This window comes from Tachyglossus aculeatus, chromosome 19 (assembly GCF_015852505.1).
Source record: "Tachyglossus aculeatus isolate mTacAcu1 chromosome 19, mTacAcu1.pri, whole genome shotgun sequence".
Classification (NCBI taxonomy): Eukaryota; Metazoa; Chordata; class Mammalia; order Monotremata; family Tachyglossidae; genus Tachyglossus; species Tachyglossus aculeatus.
The window spans coordinates 31,287,710-31,308,927 of record NC_052084.1 but is presented as its reverse complement, the minus strand read 5'-3'; the positions used below and the strand labels follow the sequence as shown (position 1 = coordinate 31,308,927).

The 21,218-nt window shown below is 46.1% G+C and overlaps 1 protein-coding gene and 1 non-coding gene across 2 annotated transcripts in view; both read right to left on the bottom strand.

The window, feature by feature from the left end:
• NT5E (5'-nucleotidase ecto) overlaps nt 1–20,689 on the bottom strand; it is a 30,285-nt gene extending 9,596 nt beyond the window's left edge. Inside the window, exons 1-3 of the mRNA XM_038761017.1 lie at nt 20,308–20,689; nt 3,425–3,647; nt 3,040–3,228 (exon numbers count right to left, since the gene is read on the bottom strand). Of these exons, the coding sequence (XP_038616945.1) occupies nt 3,040–3,228; nt 3,425–3,647; nt 20,308–20,685 (790 nt within the window). The 5' untranslated portion in view covers nt 20,686–20,689. The remainder of the gene's footprint in view (nt 1–3,039; nt 3,229–3,424; nt 3,648–20,307) is intronic.
• LOC119941078 lies at nt 4,955–5,092 on the bottom strand. Its single transcript, XR_005455112.1, has one exon. It is a non-coding gene; the product is annotated as a small nucleolar RNA SNORA7 (small nucleolar RNA).
• Nucleotides 20,690–21,218: the final 529 nt, after the last annotated feature.

Genomic DNA, 21,218 nt, shown 5'->3' with positions numbered 1-21,218 from the left:
ACAGTGCTACTATATATATATATACATATATAATGGCATTTATTAAGCACTTACTATGTGCAAAGCACTGTTCTAAGCACTGGGAAGGTTACAAGGTGATCAGGTTGTCCCACAGGGGGCTCACAGTCTTAATCCCCATTTTACAGATGAGGGAACTGAGGGCCAGAGAAGTGAAGTGACTTGCCCAAAGTCACACAGCTGACAATTGGCAGAGCCGGAATTTGAACCCACGACCTCTGACTCCAAAGCCCGTGCTCTTTCCACTGAGCCATGCTGCTTCTCAGTGAAGACAGAGTTGATAAACCACAAGAGCAAGCAATTAGAACCCAGAATTAAAGCTCAGTCCTTGACATTCACCCCACCCCCACAGCATTCAGAGAAGCAGTGTGGCTCAGTGGAAAGAGCATGGGCTTTGGAGTCAGAGGTCATGGGTTCAAATCCTGGCTCCACATGTCTGCTGTGTGACCTGGGGCAAGTCACTTAACTTCTCTGAGCCTCAGTTACCTCATCTGTAAAATGGGTATTAAGACTGTGAGCCCCAAGTGGGACAACCTGGTCACCTTGTATCCCCCCACCCCGCACTTAGAACAGTGCTCTGCACATAGTAAGTGCTTAACAAATGCCATTATTATTATTATTATTATTATTATGAACACATCTTTTATAATCTCCCATTTCCCCAAACTGTAAGAGGAGAATAGGTATGGTACCCTGGGACCTGGATGCCCCCTCAATTTCTGACTCCCCTTCTAGTCTGTAAATTCCTTGAAGGGTAGGGATCACTCTTACCAATTCTGTTGTATTGGGCTCTCCCAAGCGCTTAGTCCAGTACCCTGCATACAGTAAGCACTTAATAAATCAATCAATCAATCAATCGTATTGATTGAGCGCTTACTATGTGCAGAGCACTGTACTAAGCGCTTGGGAAGTACAAATTGGCATCACATAGAGACAGTCCCTACCCAACAGTGGGCTCACAGTCTAATAAATACCACACGTTGATTGACTGATCGATTGATTAATTGACAGAGGAAGACTCCATTCTGGTTTTCTGAACTACTGGCAGTTGTTGAATTTGTTACCTTCCAAGAAAGGACAGATGAATGAATGTGGGAGGTTTCAGGTTTTAGGGGGCAATCCCAGGGCCTATACCTGGCACACAAGCTGCCCAGGAGCACTCCATTGGAAGGTTTGGGAATTCCTCTTTCTAATGAGGAAAGGAAAGGAGCTGGCCAAATGCCTGGGTCGATCTTGATCTGCAATCCACCTAAAGATCGCCAGAAGCCACTGCATCCCAAGGGGCCCCGGGAGGGCTCCACCAAAGCTACCAGTGGGAGTACAGGGTGGAAGACTTCAATGAGCAAACAATGAAAGTTGGCGGGGAAATGCAGAAAGATCAGTCTGCCCAATAAATTTGATATAAAATGGAATTCTTGTGAGTCAGCAACAGATTGGAACTTGTTTTCACTCACTGTTTTTCTCACAGAGGCATCTCCTCCCAGGAATATTAAGTTCCATTTTTCAGCCACACAGCTTTGGGCACCAGGTGCAAAGGCAGAAGGGAAAATGAGGTCCCCCCCGACTCCGAATGAGATGCATTCCCGGGATATTTGAAACTCAAGGATTCCGGAAGGAATTTCCACACTTGTGCTGGGGGAGATATGGATGCCAAGAGTGGAGAGAGGCCATGCGGTTAAAGAAAAATATTTTAACTGAAAAATTACAGAACCATTCTTGATTGGTCTTGTAGGTACTAGGCAAATATTCAGCACTGACCAATCTGGTTTTTTAAACTATTGGCGATCGTTAAATATGTTCTCCCACAAGAAAGGACAGGTGAATGAATGTGGGAGGGTGGGTTTCAGGGGACAATCTCAGGGTCCATATCCAGCACACAAGCTGCCCAGGAGAGCTCTGATTGACTTAGAGGTGTTTCCCAGGGAGTGGCTGGCTGGGAAGTGGAAGTCAGTAAGGAGGGGACAAGAGAAAAGCAGTAGGTCGCTGAGGAGCAGGGACCTTTGACGGAGAAGAAGCTGAAGGAAGGAGAACTACCACGTCATTCACCAGCCCCAACACTGCCTCCCAAAAGAGCAGACCTGGGGCAGGAGGCAAGAGCGGTCAGGAGCCTCAGAGGTTCGTTCCACTTTCAACCACACCTGCCATGCTGGAGGCAACTGGGAGTGGAGTAGAGCTTATGTTGGGACATCTCTATGGCTTCCTGAAATCCAAGGATATTTTCCCACCAAGGAGAGGACAGAAGCCTGGGCCTTTTGCTAATGTGTCCCCGCTGAGAGAAGTGCAGGCAGATTTTGGCTTTTAGGTATGACCAGTGGATTGGAGATGTTGGGAAATAAAGAATAGGAGCAGATTTGCCCAGCTCCCACCAGCTGGAAAGGTTTGGGAGCCGCTGTTTTAAGAGGAAGGCCTGCGAGAGCTAGTTGGTGAAAACTGAATGAGTTTTCACCGCCCGACCCCTGCTTCCTGCATTTCCCATCCAATGGAATCCCAGCCAGGGCAGGCAGTGTGTCAGTCACCTTCTTGGTCATAGAAATAGTCCGCTTTAAAACCGTTTGGTGCTAGCCCTGAAAGACTGGAGCCAAGTCAGACAAAGCCAAACCTAAACTACGTGGGGTTTAATGCTCTCCCTTCATCTCCAATGTCCCCGAGGCTTGTCAGGGGAGCTGTGGCCCCGCTGATGGAACAAAGGAGGTAGGTCTGCCCTTTGAGCTCCAGGTAGCTGGGATTCTGCCTCCCAGATACTTCTAGGAACAACAAGTGAAATAATCGTCCCCTGAAGGGTCACCCAGATCTGCTTTTGGCCCAAACTTCAGGCTCAGATGCCAGGAGAAATCTGGTTGAGGACTTCTCCCTCCTCTCCTTTCCCCTCCTCCGTCCAGCTAGGGCGAGGGGCTTGCCAGCCTGGGGTAGGTGCATCCCTTCTGACAGCCTCCCGTGGTCTTGCATACACCCCAGCAACGAGACTGCAAGAAAGTAAGTTCCTATTCAAGCGAAGCCACACTAGCTCCCTAGCACAAGTACCTGTATATAGAAACGTGTTTGTGTGTCCCCCGACGACCACGTCCACTCCTCTTACTTTCTGGGCGATCAGCTTGTCCACTTCGAAGCCTGAGTGTCCCAGGGCGATGATTTTGTTCACACCAAGAAACCTGAGCTTATCCACTTCGGGCTGCAGTGCTGTGATTTCATCCTCAAACTCCAAATCCCTTCCTACGTAATCGAACAGAAGAGAAGCTTCTCAGGCAATACTACCAGGGAAACGGTCTTGGCCCTGGGCTTGGTGAACCAGATCCACATGGCCCACGTTGACTTTGTACAGAGGATAAAAAGAAAAGTCTGCAACGAGGTTATCCGACAGAAAGCCACCCGAGGGTCCCAGCCACTCCAGGATGACAAGGATGCCTACCTGGGTTTGAAAGTACAGGGGTCTCCCTGGAGGTGTAGCCCACCACGCCCACCTTCTCCGATCCCACAGTGAAGATCTTGTACGGTTGGTAGTACCCGGTGATGCGGGGGGCCAGTGCACCCCTCGCTTTTATGTTGGCGCTCAGAATAGAAAAATTCGCCTTCTTGAGCAGCGGCTCCAACAGACCGTCCACACCGTTGTCAAATTCGTGGTTTCCTAAGGCCTAGTGGAAAATGAAAAGATAAAGCAATCAGAGAGGTCTGGCTGTCCGTAATGGCCGAGGGTGGCAGAAGTGCTGAGGAAATGCAAGATGCCCGGACTATTTGTGCCCCAGGTCACACATATTTTCCACAACATTTTCCTGCTGAAAGTGCTGGATTTTGTCCAGGTGGGGCTCTGCTGAAACCCAAAAGACAGTGAAGTCACAAGGCAGAAAACGTAGCCCTCCAGCTTCCCTGGTGATCTTCCCCTCAGCTTCTCTGCTTTCCCCAACTGTATGAATAAGCTTTCCTGCTGCTGGCCATCTGGCTGATGGGGGAGACTAGAATAAGGCTTCAGCAGCAGGTGAGCTGGTGAGGTAGGAGGGCTCCTGCCACTCAGTGAGCACAGTACTTCCCAAGTGCTTAGTATAGTGCTCTGCACACAGTAAGCGCTCAATAAATACGATTGAATGGGAAAGGTAGGGGGCAGTTGGGAGTCTTCCCAGTGTAACCTGCCCCCCTCGTCTCCATAGGGATGGAGGAAAATTCTGGCTATTTGGGGACAGCCACCACAGCTCTTCCCCACTCCTTGGCAAACCGCCCACCCCAGGGGACAACCTGGAAGACCCCGGGAACCAGCCCAGCTCTTCACCACCCCAATCCCCACTGCAATAAAACTTCCTTCTCTCCATCTTCAGGCTCTGAGATCCTCACCTACTCAAGTTAACCTGATCACTGAAGCTCTTCTCATCTCCCTCACCCCCCACCTACCTGAAATTCCCTGCTCCTTCATATTCAGCGGACCACAGTGCTCCCTCTCTTCAAAACCCTTCTGACATCACATCTCCAGGGGGCCTTCCCAGATTAATCTCTGCACTCCCTAGTTTAAATCCCTACATCAGCACTTTCACACCACCTAAGCACTTAACTACCCCAACCCCGTTTAGCATTTACCTAAATGTTTTACACACTTTCTTACTTCCTCCTATATGTGATCTACTTGAGCATCAGCACCAACCCTGCTAGATTATAAACTCCTTGGAGGGTAGGGATCATGTCAACTAATTGTAGTCTCCCAAGTGCTTAATATAGTACTCTGCACCTTCTTGTCTTGTACCGTCGAGTCATTTCCAAAGCATAGTGACACCACGGACACATCTCTCCCAGAACGCCCTGCTCTCCATCTGCAATCGTTCTGGCAGTGGAGCCATTGAGTTTTCTTGGTAAAAATATGGAAGTGGTTTACCATTGCTGCCTTCCACGCAGTAAACTCGAGTCTCCACCCTCGACTCTCTCTCATGTCGCTGCGGCCCAGCATAGGTGAGTTTTGACTTGTAGCAGACTGCCTTCCACTCAGTAGCCACTGCCCAAGCTAGAAATGGAATGGGTAGGCCTCTGCTTGACTCTCCCTCCTGTAGCCAAAACTGGTAGAGTACTGGAAACTCCCCAAGTGCAATCCTGAGAGGGGAGCTCTGCACCTAGTAGATGCTTAGTACTCTTACTTGCTTGATGTTCTTTGAATTTCTACCTTATCCCCTTTTGCTCTTCCTCCCCAGTTGAGGCTCGGGGTCTCCCTGTCTTTGAATTATACCAGCCAACTAGCCTGCTCTTCACTCGCTTCTTTCCTCTCTTCACTCCCAGCTTCTCAACCATGACAGTTCTGCAAGCCTGGCTTGGTGGGTCCTTTTCCCTTTCTGCGGCTTGTCTCCGTATGAAACGTTTTGGCTTTAAGTCAGCTTTGAAGACAAAACAAACTTTCCATAACTCATCAAGATTATCTCCACTGCCAGGGCATCACGTCATGTGCCAGTAATTCTATTAACCCTCAAAGCATCATGCTGTTGCAAGCAGGGATTTTCCACACATGTGCATGTGGAAAACATGCACACACACGTACACACACAAAGAAAAGATTACTGCTAAGATTGGTAAACATAGTTACTCTGCAAGTTTCCAATGTTTAGCACAGCAGCTTAACTCAGTACCTAGAATTGGTTCTTAGTGTCTTTCAAGACATTTTGTGGGTCTAAACACATGTAAAAGTCATGCTAAGAGATGGTCATTAAAGAGGTGCTCTATGCAGTTTTCTTTCAGAGACAGGCTGGTGTGCTCTGTGGAATGGGAAATAGGACTCAGAATCCTGATTCCTCATTTGACATTCTCAATCATCAGTGGCATTTATTGAGCATTTGCTGTGTAACGAGCACAGTACTAAGCACTTGGGAAAGTACAGTACAACCGAGTTGGGGGAAAGTACAACAGAGTTGGTCTCACTGTTTAAAAGCTCGAATGGCCTTTTTGGAGCCAGGAATGAGGGGGGAAAGGCACATGAGGTGTCATGAATAAAATTCCTTGGCAGCAAATTGGAGGATTCTTTTAGGGGAAACTACATTTTTTCTCCCTTGGATAAAAACTGTTTCCCAGCCTAGAAAACTGTACAGCTATATTGCATTTTCTCAGTGCTAGTACAGTGGTCCGAACATAGGAAGAGCTCAATAAATACCATTGGTTGAAAGCAGTCAATCAATACCATTTGCTTTAAGTGCTTTCAACTGCAGCCATCACCCCAGAAGTATTTTAGTTGGCTCCTCAACCCAGGGCCGGATCAATAACCCCAAGGACCCAGGTCCAGAGCTTTTTGTGAGGTCCCCTAATATGATGCAGAGGATGGCATACACAGTACGACATAATGAACCAGAGGAGGCAAAAGGGAGTGGTAGACAGCCCCAGATTTCTGTGTATGTCGTGAGGGGTGGTCTGTGGATCTGGAAATCCTCTTGTCTGGGGGGGCCTGGGAAGGGAGGAGGAACTGAGAAGACTCCAGCTTTTTGAGTGAGAAAGGGAGAGGCCTTGAGTGCAGCCCTATCCTTGCTGTGGTCCCGTGGCTTGCTCCCGGCAAAGCAACTGAAGGGAAGTGGGGAGAAGTGTGGGTTGGGGGGGCACTAGCCACATCACATTCCTTGCAAATTTCTGCTTGGGCCTATGCGCAGTCACTGGAGGGCTGCTGAAATGTTACCAACCCTGTCAGCAATTCCTCTGGGCAGCTTCTTAGTCCCGAATCCTCAAGATCAAGGGTCATTCATCATTACTGACAGGAGACTCCATCTTCATCATCAACATGATCTTAACTTCTGCATTTATTTGTACCATTATGTTTCTTGAGGTTTACTGCAGTGATTCCAGAAAGAGAGAGCAAACATACTAGAGAAAGGGCAAGAGTGAGAGTACAAGAGAAAGAGCAAGAGCAAGTGAGAATGTGCTGTTTGTGAGCAACAGAGCAACAAGAATTTGGAATATCTAATAGCCTCTCCCTGTCTGCATCTGCCCCTACATCCCTAGGCCCTGCTGCCCCATCTACTCTCCATCCTCTTCGGCCATTAATACACAAACCCGGAACTGGACTTTCATGTACCACTAGATGGTCTCATTTGAATGAAGCAACATTTTTGATCAAAAATATAGTACCTTGCTATTTTTAGCTGGGCTAGACAAATGGAAATGGTCATGCCATAGACTCTATTTACTTTAATCGGGAACCCCTGCCCTCTAGACTGTAAACTCACTGTGGGCTGGGGACAGGTTACGTTGTACTCTCCCAAGCACTTAGTACAGCACTCTGCACACAGAAAGAATTCAATTAATATGACTGATTGATTGCCTGCTCAAATGTTAAAACATAGTTCCTCTTCCCTGGGTCAACTCATTAAAAAAAAAATTTCTGAATTCTTCAAAGATCAATCTCTTAACTGTAACAATATAGATATGGAAAGAGAAAGGTTTTGCATATGTTGTACCAAACATTGCAATCTGAGGATGTTAATTCATAGTTCACAATTATGAATCTAATTTTAATAATCTGGGAGGGGTCATTTAGGGACATCGACTACGTTTTTGAGAGATTTCTGATTATGAATCCCATACCAGATAGAGACAATATCTGACCTAATTATCTCAGGTTTACCTCAGCACTTAGTTCCACGCTTGGCACATAGTAAGCACTTAATACCACAATTATTATTATTACCTCAACTCAATCATAATGTCTTTGGAGCTGGGGCACTTTTGGGCCAATGTGTCTGAAAGCCAGCATCTCGATTTGCTTGTTGCCTTTTTCCTCAGTGACAATTTACCAGTTGAGTAGTCAATTTTGAGCAGAAATTAAAGTGACAGAACAACTGAAAAAGAAGCCTGTCTCTGAGCAGGCAGCATACCAACTAAATTGAGAGTGTGAACTGTGCAAGGTTTATCTACTGGATTTCTGATCCCAGATCTTTGTAGGGTCTTGACAAGTTGCTGGCATTGTCATAGTACTGAATGCTGCAATTTGCTCCTGTTGATACCCATTTTCCGCAACACTGTCAGGGCTGAATCACAGAGCAGTTCTCCTGTGTCCCTTATTTTTGGCAGAAATTTGAGAATATGCTCTTGAACTAGCCCCCTCTATTGTGCCCAGATCCACTGAATGTGAACCGAAGTTGCTGTAGTATATGTCAGAAGTGAAGGGAAGCAGCATGGCCCAGTGGAAAGAACACATTTGTGGGACTCAGAGGACCTGGGTTCTAATCCTGGCTCTGTAACTTGTCTGCTGTGTGACCTTGGTTGAGTCACTTAACTTCTCTGTTACAGCATCTGAAAAAGGGGGATTAAGACTGTGAGCCTCATGTGGGACAGGGACTGTGTCCAACCTATCTAGTATTTTACCCCAGTGCTTAGTTCCATGCCTGGCACACAGTAAGCACTTAGCAAGTACCATTTTTTTTAAAGGGGGAATTTGTGATCACTGAAAAGTACTTTGCAGTCTTCAACTGTTAATTTCTGAGTACACACTCTGTCCCATTAAAGTTATAGAAGCAGAATGGTGTAGTGGATAGAACACGCGCCCGGGAGTCAGAAGGTCGTGGGTTCTAATCCCACTCTGCTACGTGTCTGCTGCTTGACCATGGGCAAATCACTTCACTTCTCTGTGCCTCAGTTACCTCATCTGTAAAATGGGGATTGAGATTGTGAGCCCTAAGTGGGACAGGAACTGTGTCCACCCTGATTTGCTTGAATCTACCCCAGTGCTTTGTGCCTGGCACATGGTAAGATCTTAATAGGTACCACAATTATTATTATTATTAATAATAATGAAGTTATAACCTCCTCACAAATAGATGAAGAAAGGAGGGAAGGCCTTCCTTTACCAGCCTCCCCTGTTGTTTTATTCATTTACTTAGGAAAGGATCAAATGACTTAATAATTCCAAGGTACCAGGCAATTCCAATTTTGGGGAGATCCAACAAGAAAGTTCTTCACACTGCCAGAAACTTTAAAACCCATCCGAGGACTCTAGCCAACAAGCTGGGTGACTATCTAACGGTTTTCTAAGTTCTGTGGCAATCTGCCCTTTGGTCTTGCGTCCAGGAAATCCAGGAAGCATTGCAATTCTGTGGAAAATGCTGAACTTGCGCTCAACACCACAAACTCCAGTGTGTTTCCGGTCATTAAAGTCACACCGAGTGGTTCCGTACTGCAGGGTGAATCACCAAACAATAACCCCACACCCACTTCCCCCAACCATGCAAAAAGCAGATCCTGACAGTGGCCAAGAAATCACTCCCAAGGTTCAGATTCTCCATCTGGAAGGGCAAGTGTAATGGGGGTTTCTGTTTTAGAGGTTTCTCTATACTGCCAAAGGCTGATCAGTGAAGAATTATTGCCATCTCTGTAGGTAGGGTTCCCTCCTTGTCTGTGACGAGGGTGGTTCCATCTGCATTTTTGTAGCGATGTGGTGGCAGTAAATATGTGGTTCTATAAATATGTGCAGATGTCCTTAATGAGGTGAGATCTTCAGCCTTGGCAACCCATTGGTTGTGTGATGATGGGTGATGGTGGTGATGATGATGAAGTCTCTCACTGAGAACAAACTGATGATGTACCTTTGTTTTGAGATTTTGTACACAAGTCCTTGAAAAGGAATTGATATCTTTAAGAGGACATCCCTAACAAAACCCTCATTTTGAGGAGCAGCAGTCAGAAGGACCTGGGTTCTAATCCCAGCTCTGCCACTTGTCTGCTGTTGTGTGACCTTGGGCAAGTCACTTCACTTGCTCTATGCCTCAGTTACCTCATGTGTAAAATTCATTCATTCATTCAATTGTATTTATTGAGCGCTTACTGTGTGCAGAGCACTGTACTAGGTGCTTGGGAAGTACAAGTCGGCAACATATAGAGACGGTCCCTACCCAACAATGGGCTCAAGGTCTAGAAGGGGGAGACAGACAACAAAACAAAACATGGAGACAGGTGTCAAAGCATGTAGACAGGTAAAATGTGGATTAAGACTGTAAGCCCCATTTAGGACATGGACTATGTCCAACCCTATATGCTTATATCTACCCCAGTGTTCAGTACAGTGCCTGGCCACAGTAAGCGCTTAACAAATACCATAATTATTATTATTTCCCCACCCATTCTCCTCTCCTCGACTATGGGTGTGACTGTGTACTCCTTTAGCACTTTGATACCCACAGCACTTATGTAAACACCCTGATACCATACTATTTCCCCTATCTGTAATTTATTTTATTGTCTGTCTCTTCCTCTAGACTGTGAGCTCACTGTGGGCAGGGATTTTGTTTACCAACTCTATTATACTGTACCTTCCCAAGCACACAGTACAGGGCTCTGCACACAGTAAACATTCAATAAATATCATTGATTGATCTAGTGCCAGTGGTTTATCTGGTGCCACTCACAATTGTCCCTACCAATCAAGTTCCCGCTGGGCTAGAGTGAAATAAGGGAGGAGGCAGGACACTAGGGAGGCGATGCCAGCTGGTTGTAAGCAAAGACAGGCTAAGGAAAATTAAAGCCTAATGAAGCACAATTTCACGAGTGGTAGCCTAGCTCTGGGGAGTTGAACAATTCATTCAATCGTATTTATTGAGCACTTACTGTGTGCAGAGCACTGTACTAAGCGCTTGGGAAGTACAAGTTGGCAACATATAGAGATGGTCCCTACCCAACAACGGGCTCACAGTCTAGAAGGGACAGGCTCACAGTCTAGAAGGGGAACATTTTGGGGAACATCTGTATGGGGGAACATTTTCAGAACCACAGTCAAAGGAGAGAACCATGGCAGCTACTTTTTTTAAATGGTATTTGTTAACATGTTAACATGTTAATAGTTAATATAAAACTATGTGCCAGGCACATACTAAACACTGGGGTAGATACATGGTTATCAGGTTGATACAGTCTCTGTCCTGCATGGGGCTCACAGTCTTAATCCCCATTTCACAGATGAGGTAACCGAGGCCTAGAGAAGCGAAGCGACTTGATCAGGGTCATGCAGCAAACTGGCAGAGCTGGCAGGATTAGAATCAAAGTCTTTCTGACTCCCCAGCCTGTGATCTATCCACTAGGCCAAGCTGCTTCTCACGCTGCTGCTGACAGCCAGGAAAGGGTTACTCTCCATGGGCTGAGTCTTTTGGGGGGAAAGTGATGCCAAGAGACAAAATTAAAAATCAGCATCAAGTGCCGCAAGCAAAAAATTCAACAGCAGCACAGAAAAGGATGGTCTTTATAAGTGGGGAAATAAATCGGCAGTCCTAAGAGGTCTTTTCACCCGATCTCATTTACACAGATAAAATCTCCCCATCAATATGTCCAATACTGCCCACATACCTATGTATGACCTGAAGAGAAAAGTATTTTACACACTTTTTAGAAACAACATGGGTTTAATTAGCTTATGAAAGGTGAATTTTCACTTTTGAAGTAGAACATCGGGTCCTAATAAATGCAACTGGGAAGAAGAGGAATTCTTATCTAGCGTAATATGCAAAGAATTACAGAGATGTGATTGCTAAACGCTCAGATAAAGAAACATCCTGAGGGGAAGGATCAAGTCTATTAATTCCCCTATACTCTTCTAAGCATTTTGTACAGTGCTCTGCATACAATAGGCACTCAAATACCCTTCAGTGACTGCCTTCAAGTTTGGGTTAAAAACATTCTAAGAAACACAGAGTTACTTCGTGATGAAGTTACATTACACAGCTAAACATGATCCCAGCTGTGAATTACCAACTGTGCTACAGACTAAAAAAAACTCCAGGAAAAGTCATTTACTAACTTGCTCTCAAAAAACCCAAAACACCACAACATACTATCTCCATGGGCAGAAGAACATCGTGTGCAAGATTGGTTCGATGTTGAAATTTCTCTCTCTGGGAGCTGACACCAGTTTCACTATGTTGCCACAGCACAATTATTATGATTATTTACTTGACTGGAACTGGGAGGTGGGATTGACACATTCTGGGATGCAGGGGCTGGGTTTCAGAACAGAACTGTAAGGATTTCTTCTCTGCTTTCCCCATTGTCCCTGTATTCCCCACCACCCCCACCAAGGTCGTTCCCAGCACAAGGTTGTATGGAGCCCCTCCTCTTTTTCTCCAGTGAAAAACCAAATATTCTGATTGAAAGTACATAGAGTTCTGTTCTCCTCTAGTACGGTAGTTGTGTTCTTGAAAAACCCCATGTTTTTCAATTGCATTGCGGTAGGTACCATTGATTCGATGGGAATTAATAGGTCGGGGTAAAAAGGTTCCAAGTCACCACCATGACTGACATTTTTTAACACAAATTCCTATATGATTGTTATGTCTACCACTAGCAGAATGATGACTGCTCACTGCTGTTTTACCGTATAACATACTGGAAAGCTGCAAAACCCCTCAAAACCACATCGTACTGGCAGGTACAGTGAGATCAAGGCAGAGACCAGGAAGCATTATGATATCATGCCTTGTCCAATGCCATGAGCATGCCAATGACCAACTCTTCCTACCCTATGCCAACTTAGGGATAATGTTCAACCCAAACAGACTTGTGTTTAGGGAAGAACAGTGCCAAATTATCCCAACTTGTGGGAAACAGAATGGCTTACTGGAAAAAGCACAGACCTGTGATTTACCTGATGTTTGACCTTGGGCAACTCACTTAGCTTTTCTGTGTCTCCGTTTCCTCATCATTAAAATGAGGATTCAATACCTGCAATCCCTCCAGTTTAGACCGTGAAGCCCATGTGGGACAAGGGCTGTGTCTGACTTATCTTATACCTAGTCCTGTGCTTAGTACAGAGCTTGCCACATAAATAGGACTTAACAGTACCAAAATTTTTACTAAAACACATATTATGTCATGCTATATAACTCAAGACTCCCTAGGTGAAATGTCCATGGATAGAGGTCAAAACTAAAGCCCTGTATCTGTTGGGGGGGGGGGGGGTGGGTGTGTGTGTGTGTGTGTGTGTGTGTGTGTGTGTGTGTGTGTAAGAGAGCAAGAAAAAGAAAGAGAAAGAGACTAGCCAAGGACATAGGAACCAAGAAGGGCTTTCTGCCTCAACCCCTTCATTTACAGTGAGGCCGACTTGACAGCTCCTCCCTCCCTATGGGACAGAGCTGGGGAGGGCGAGGTTTCTTTGGATCCCCAAGGCCTATGGGGGATTTTGAACTAACTGCTTGGATATCTTAAGGAATGAAAAATGGAGCCTCAAGACACCCTAAATGGAAGGATATGGAGTCTAGGAGGAAATTGGAATAGAGAGGTGTGTGTGTGTTCGGAGGGAGGACTTTGGCACAAAAGTTTGAATGTCAAGAGAAGAGGTTTAAAATTTTGTTAAAAATATGGGATGGCCAAGAGGCCAGGAGGCTGTCTCTTGAGCAACAGCTAAAGCAGCCAGCAACCGCATTCAGGAGAAATGTGTTTGGAAACTAATTGGGTGGGTCAGGTCATTTCCAAACATCCATTGGCAGAAATAACTGTTTGTGAATCACAGCCTGGATGGGACACAGATGCAGGCTCAGCCAGAGATTAAGGAAATACCAGCTCCTTTAGGCCTGGAGCACAGTGAGGATACCCCAGAACTGACGGACAATGCATGCATCCATTCACACACCCACATGTTTTTTCCCCAAATACACAGTGAGAGGATTTAAAATTACCATTGGTTGTTCCCTTTGACAAAGTCTGGCTCACTGTAGGCACTCAGAGAGGCCAATCTTCCCCTTACTACATGTAGTTAGTGTATGGGCAGTATTCCCAAGAGGGCATCAGCTGCTGTGATCCTGTCCTTCTGGAAGCTGGAGGGGGAAACTTAAGGTGGGAAAGAAGGGGGAATGAGATAATAACAAAATGATTGCGGTATTTGTTAAGCACTTATTATGTGCCAAGCACTGGGGTAGACCCAAGATAATCAAGTCAGACACAGTTCCTGTCCTCATACCTCAGGTCATGTACCACTGACTGACTGATAGGTGGTGGAGCCAGGACTGGAACCCAGATCCTCTGATCCCCAGGTCCCCGCTCTATCCTCTAGGCCATCCGTCCTAGACTGCTCTACCCTTCTGGGAAAGGAAGGGGAAGGGAAGGGAAAGGGAGGGGAGGGGAGAGACCCAGAGACGGACCCAGAGATGGAAGAGATTGACTGGCGTTAGGCATGAAGCTTGCAGTTGGTCACTGCCCCATCCAACAGCACCCAGAGTTCTGGGGGTCCGGCCCTGAGATGCTCTAGGAGTCTCCTCAGATAGTAATAATAATGGTATTTGTTAAGCGCTTACTATGTGCAAAGCACTGTTCTAAGCGCTGGTGCCCCTACATCTGGGGAACAGAAGTAGCCTTGTTCCCAGCTGAAACAAACTCTGCTGCTAAAATGTCCAGGCTTAATTAGCTCCCAGCCCTTGGGGGCTTCAGGCGGGCCTGATGCCAGACACGCTTCAGAGAAGATGGAGTTTGATGGTCTTATAAGAGATCACCATTTTATGCTGCATTTTCTTTTATTCTGCTCTGTATATTATGATTTATTTTTTTTTATGTGTGCCTGCGGAGCACATGGCTCAGTCCTCTGCCTATGCCCTCTATAGTACAGCTGCAGGACACATTCCACCTCTTCCCCCCGGGCACAGCACGAAGGACTGAGGGCTGGGTGTCGGCAGAAGAGGCACCTCCTATCCCTCCAACACCCCCACACACGCTTTTCTCTCTAGGCCACCACTGGTTGCATCCTCAGCTGTTAATGGGCACAGGGAAGACAGAAGCAATGGTAATTAGGGGGACTGAAACAGCATCCCACCAGGGATGTGTGTCTATGGCATATGCCCACCCTGCCACTCCCTGGGTGGTGTTTTGTTTAGAAACTTACAGGGAACATTTTTACAAACTGATTTAATAAGGATAAAACATCTCATCGGTGCTTCCGGCCCTTTGGGAACCAGTAGAAATCAGAGAATTGAACATTTCTTCAATCAAGTGTTCAGGTGCCCCTGGGGAAATGTTGAAGTCCTGTAGCAGGTAGAGGTAAGAGCTGCTCCTGCTGGGATCCTGGATGAAGCAAGAACTCTGGGAAGTTCAGCAAGAAGTGGAGTAACGGGTGGAAAGAGAAACTGCTACTGCCACCACCTAGGATTCCTCAGAGTTTGTGCCTCTGCTGGGAGCACAATGAAACAGTGGCCTCGCTATCCTGGAAGCTCAATCCCTGGGGAACTGGCAAGTGGTGTCCTTTCTCACCTGCTCCAATCCCTGCTGCTTCCTTCCCTCTACTTCAGCTCCACTCAGGGTTTCTCTGGGAGAAGGGAAAGGGATGGGTGCCGGGTGACTGGAGAATATGTGCGTGTGGGTGGGTGGAGTGTACACACATACGGGGGGAAGCAGAGGGGACTACTTCAATTGAAACCTTGACACCACAGAACAGTTTCCTGAAACAAAGGTTGAAAGTCCCACCATAAATATTGTCAAATCATTTTAAACATGAGGTCAATTTAACAGTGACTCCTAATTCTGTATGGTCCAGAATTAGTTTACTACCTCAAGCAAATTATATAAGTTGACAAACTTTGGAAATAAACAAGCATTATTCTTACTACCCAATATCACATTCCACCCATAAACGAATCCTGTTGCAAACATGATTTTAGCTAATCAATCAATCAGTGGTGTTTATGGAGCGCTTACTGTATGCAGAGCACTGAATTAAGCCCTTGGGAGAATACGATGCTAACGTACCCTGAATAATTTCCCAGTATTTCTCAAAAAGCAAATTCACCGCTGAAAAACAGATGCAAGATCAAAAAAGAAAACATTCTAGTTCACCTTCATTATTTCCCAAAGCATGGGGGCCACGAGGGTAGGAAGCAAGTTCACTGCAAAATCTGTTAGTCCTAAAATGTTAAGTAAATCTAGACATCTTTGTTCAGTTAATGCAACATAAACACAATGAAACTGCTCAGGGTCTACTCTTCCTGGCATGAAAACAAGGCTGGGAATACTCAGGTGGTGGGGGAGGTTGGGTGGTAATACAGGAAACATCATCATCATCACAAGGATGCAGTGTGGCTTAGCGGAAATAACCCGGACTAGTCCCCTTCTAGACTGTGAGCCCACTGTTGGGTAGGGACCGTCTCTATATGTTGCCAACTTGTACTTCCCAAGCGCTTAGTACAGTGCTCTGCACACAGTAAGCGCTCAATAAATACGACTGAAAGAATGAGTCACAGGACGTGGGTTCTAATCCCGGGTCCACCACTTGCCTGCTGTGTGACCTGGGGCAAGCCACTTCTCTGTGCCTCAGTTCCCTCGTCTGGAAAATGGGGACTGTGAGCCCCACGTGGGACAACCTGAAGACCTTGTAGCTGCCCCGGCGCTCAGAACAGTGCTTGGCACACAGTGAGCGCTTAAGAAATACTCCAATTTCTTCCAGTCTGCGAGCCCGCTGTTGGGTGGGGATGGTCTCTGTTGCCGAATTGTACTTTCCCAGTGCTCAGAACAGTGCTTGGCACACAGTGAGCGCTCAGTAAATACGGTTGAAAGAAGGAACGGACGAATCCGTGGCTCAGTGGAAAGAGCACGGGCTTGGGAGTCACAGGTCACGGGTTCGAATTCCGCCTCCCCCACATGTCTGCTGTGTGGCCTTGGGCAAGTCCCTTCACTTCTCTGTGCCTCAGTTCCCTCATCTGTAAAACGGGGATAAAGACTGCGAGCCCCGCATGGGACAACCTCATCTCCTTGTCTTCCCCCCAGCGCTTGCACATAGTAAGCGCTTAACAAATACCCATGTTATTATTATTATTAAGGAGAATAATAATAATAATGGCATTTATTAAGCGCTTACTATGTGCAAAGCACTGTTCTAAGCGCTGGGGAGGTTACAAGGTGATCAGGTTGTCCCATGGGGGGCTCACAGTCTTAATCCCCATTTTACAGATGAGGTAACTGAGGCCCAGAGAAGTGAAGTGACTTGCCCAAGGTCACACGGCTGACAAGGAGAAGCAGCATGGCTCAGTGGAAAGAGCCCGGGCTTTGGAGTCAGAGGTCATGGGTTCAAATTCCGACTCCACCACCTGTCTGCTGCGTGAACTTGGGCAAGTCACTTCACTTCTCTGAGCCTCAGTTCCCTCATCTGTAAAATGGGGATTAATCAATCAATCAATCGTATTTATTGAGCGCTTACGGTGTGCAGAGCACTGTATTAAGCGCTTGGGAAGTACAAGTTGGCAACATCTAGAGACAGTCCCTACCCAACAGTGGGCTCACAGTCTAAAAGGGGGAGATGGAGAACAAAACCAAACATACTAAAAAAATAAAATAAATAGAATGGATAGGTACAAGTAAAATAAATAAAAATAGAGTAATAAGCATGTACAAACATATATACATATATACAGACTTTTAGACTTTTTATATACAGACCTTTTAGACTGTGAGCCCACTGTTTGGTAGGGACTGTCTCTATATGTTGCCAACTTGTACTTCCCAAGCGCTTAGTACAGTGCTCTGCACACAGGAAGCGCTCAATAAATACGATTGATTGATTGATGGGTTGATATACATGTGCTGTGGGGAAGGGAAGGAGATTAAGACTGTGAGCCCCGTGTGGGGCAACTTGATCACCTTGTATCTACCGCACCGCTTAGAACAGTGCTCTGCACATAGTAAGCGCTTAACAAATGCCATTATTATTATATTATTATTATATTATTATTATATACATATATCCAGGTGCTGTGGGGAAGGGAAGTAGATTAAGACTGTGAGCCCCATGGGGGACAACTTGATCACCTTGCATCTACCGCAGCGCTTCGAACAGTGCTCTGCACATAGTAAGCGCTTAACAAATGCCATTATTATCATTATTATATACATATTTACAGGTGCTCCATTATTATTATTATATTATTATATTATCATTATTATATACATATATCTAGGTGCTGTGGGGAAGGGAAGGAGATTATGACTGTGAGCCCCATGTGGGGCAACTTGATCACCTTGTATCTACCGCAGCGCTTCGAACAGTGCTCTGCACACAGTAAGTGCTTAACAAATGCCATTATTATTATTATTATTATTATTATCATTATTATTATCTACATATATCCAGGTGCTGTGGGGAAGGGAAGGAGATTAAGACTGTGAGCCCCATGGGGGACAACTCGATCACCTTGTATCTACCGCAGCGCTTCGAACAGCGCTCTGCAGACAGTAAGCGCTCAATAAATACAGTTGATTGATTAGAACAGTGCTCTGCACATAGTAAGCGCTTAACAAATGCCATTATTATTATTATTATTATATTATTATTATTATATACATATATCCAGGTGCTGTGGGGAAGGGAAGGAGATTAAGACTGTGAGCCCCATGGGGGACAACTTGATCACCTTGTATCTACCGCAGCACTTCGAACAGTGCTCTGCACACAGTAAGCGCTTAACAAATGCCATTATTATTATTATTATATTATTATAATTATATACATATATACAGGTGCTGTGGGGAAGGGAAGGAGATTAAGACTGTGAGCCCCATGTGGGGCAACTTGATCACCTTGTATCTACCGCAGCGCTTCGAACAGTGCTCTGCACATAGTAAGCGCTTAACAAATGCCATATTATTATTTTATATACATATATACAGGTGCTCCATTATTATTATTATATTATTATTATTATTATTATATACATATATCCAGGTGCTGTGGGGAAGGGAAGGAGATTAAGACTGTGAGCCCCACGTGGGACAACTTGATCACCTTGTATCTACTGCAGCGCTTCGAACAGCGCTCTGCACACAGTAAGTGCTCAATATATACGATTGATTGATTAGAACAGTGCCCTGCACATAGTAAGCACTTAACAAATGCCATTATTATTATTATCATTATATTATTGTTATTATATACATATATCCAGGTGCTGTGGGGAAGGGAAGGAGATTAAGACTGTGAGCCCCATGGGGGGCAACTTGATCACCTTGTATCTACCGCAGCGCTTCGAACAGTGCCCTGCACATAGTACGCACTTAGCAAATGCCATTATTATTATTATTATATACATATATCCAGGTGCTGTGGGGAAGGGAAGGAGATTAAGACTGTGAGCCCCGTGTGGGGCAACTTGATCACCTTGTATCTACCGCAGCGCTTGGAACAGCGCTCTGCACACAGTAAGCGCTCAATAAATACCATTGATTGATTAGAACAGTGCCCTGCACATAGTAAGCGCTTAACAAATGCCATTATTATTATTATTATATACATATATCCAGGTGCTGTGGGGAAGGGAAGGAGATTAAGACTGTGAGCCCCATGGGGGGCAACTTGATCACCTTGTATCTACCACAGCGCTTCGAACAGCGCTCTGCACACAGTAAGCGCTCAATAAATACGATTGATTAGAACAGTGCCCTGCACATAGTAAGCGCTTAACAAATGCCATTATTATTATTATTATATACATATAAGCAGGTGCTGTGGGGAAGGGAAGGAGATTAAGACTGTGAGCCCCATGGGGGGCAACTTGATCACCTTGTATCTACCGCAGCGCTTGGAACAGCGCTCTGCACACAGTAAGCGCTCAATAAATACCACTGATTGATTAGAACAGTGCCCTGCACATAGTAGGCGCTTAACAAATGCCATTATGATTATTATTATATACATATATACAGGTGCTCCATCGTTATTATTATATTATTATTATATTATTATTATTATTATATACATATATCCAGGTGCTGTGGGGAAGGGAAGGAGATTAAGACTGTGAGCCCCATGGGGGACAACTTGATCACCTTGTATCTACCGCAGCGCTTGGAACAGCGTTCTGCACAGAATAAGCGCTTAATAAATACGATTGATTGATTAGAACAGTGCTCTGCACATAGTAGGCGCTTAACAAATGCCATTATTATTATATTATTATTATATACATATATCCAGGTGCTGTGGGGAAGGGAAGGAGATTAAGACTGTGAGCCCCGTGTGGGGCAACTTGATCACCTTGTATCTACCGCAGCGCTTGGAACAGCGCTCTGCACACAGTAAGCGCTCAATAAATACCATTGATTGATTAGAACAGTGCCCTGCACATAGTAAGCGCTTAACAAATGCCATTATTATTATTATTATATACATATATGCAGGTGCTGTGGGGAAGGGAAGGAGATTAAGACTGTGAGCCCCACGGGGGGCAACTTGATCACCTTGTATCTACCACAGCGCTTGGAACAGCGCTCTGCACACAGTAAGCGCTCAATAAATACCATTGATTGATTAGAACAGTGCCCTGCACATAGTAGGCGCTTAACAAATGCCATTATGATGATGATTGTTATTAAGGAATCCCCCCCCCCTCCCCTCACCATGGCATCGTAGCGCAGCTTGTTCATGAAGTGGGCCACCTCGACGCCCTTGTAGAAGGTGAACCAGACGGTGCCCTGGTACTGGTCTCCGGCGTCCAGCAGCAGCAGGTTGGGGTGGGCACGGCGGAGGTGGGCCACCTGGGTGGCCAGCCGGGCCACGCCCCCGAAGCAGCCCCCGTGGGCACCGCCGGTGCCCCCCTGGCACTTGGCCGACTCGGCGCTGGTGGGCTCCAGTCGGCTGTGCAGGTCGTTGGTGTGCAGCACTGTCAGCTCCCAGGTGGCAGCGGCCTTGGCCGGGCCCAGCAGCCCCAGTGCCAGCAGCAAGGTGGGCAGCAGGGGCCCGGGCGATGCCCCCTTGCCCTCCCCCGGCCGGGCCATGGGCGCAGCCCGACTCCTGGGCACGGCCCGGGGCTGCTGGAGCCAGGGCACTGAAGGGAGGGAGGGAGGGCGGGATCTCCGAGGTTCAACGCCTCTCCCGCCCCTTCCCCCTGGCACCTCCCCCCGGGCCCAAGTTAATAAGAATAAGGAGGATGATGGTAATAATAATAATAATAATAATGGCATTTATTAAGCGCTTACTATGTGCAAAGCATCATCATCATCAATCGTATCTATTGAGCGCTTACTATGTGCAGAGCACTGAACTAAGCGCTTGGGAAGTACAAGTTGGCAACATATAGAGACAGGCCCTACCCACCAGTGGGCTCACAGTCTAAAAGGGGGCGACCAAACCAAACATACTAACAAAATAAAATAAATAGAATAGATATGTAAAATAAATAAATAAATAGAGTAATAAATATGTACAAACATATATACAGGTGCTGTGGGGAAGGGAAGGAGGTAAGATGGGGGGATGAAGAGGGGGACGAGGGGGAGAGGAAGGAAGGGGCTCAGTCTGGGAATCAATC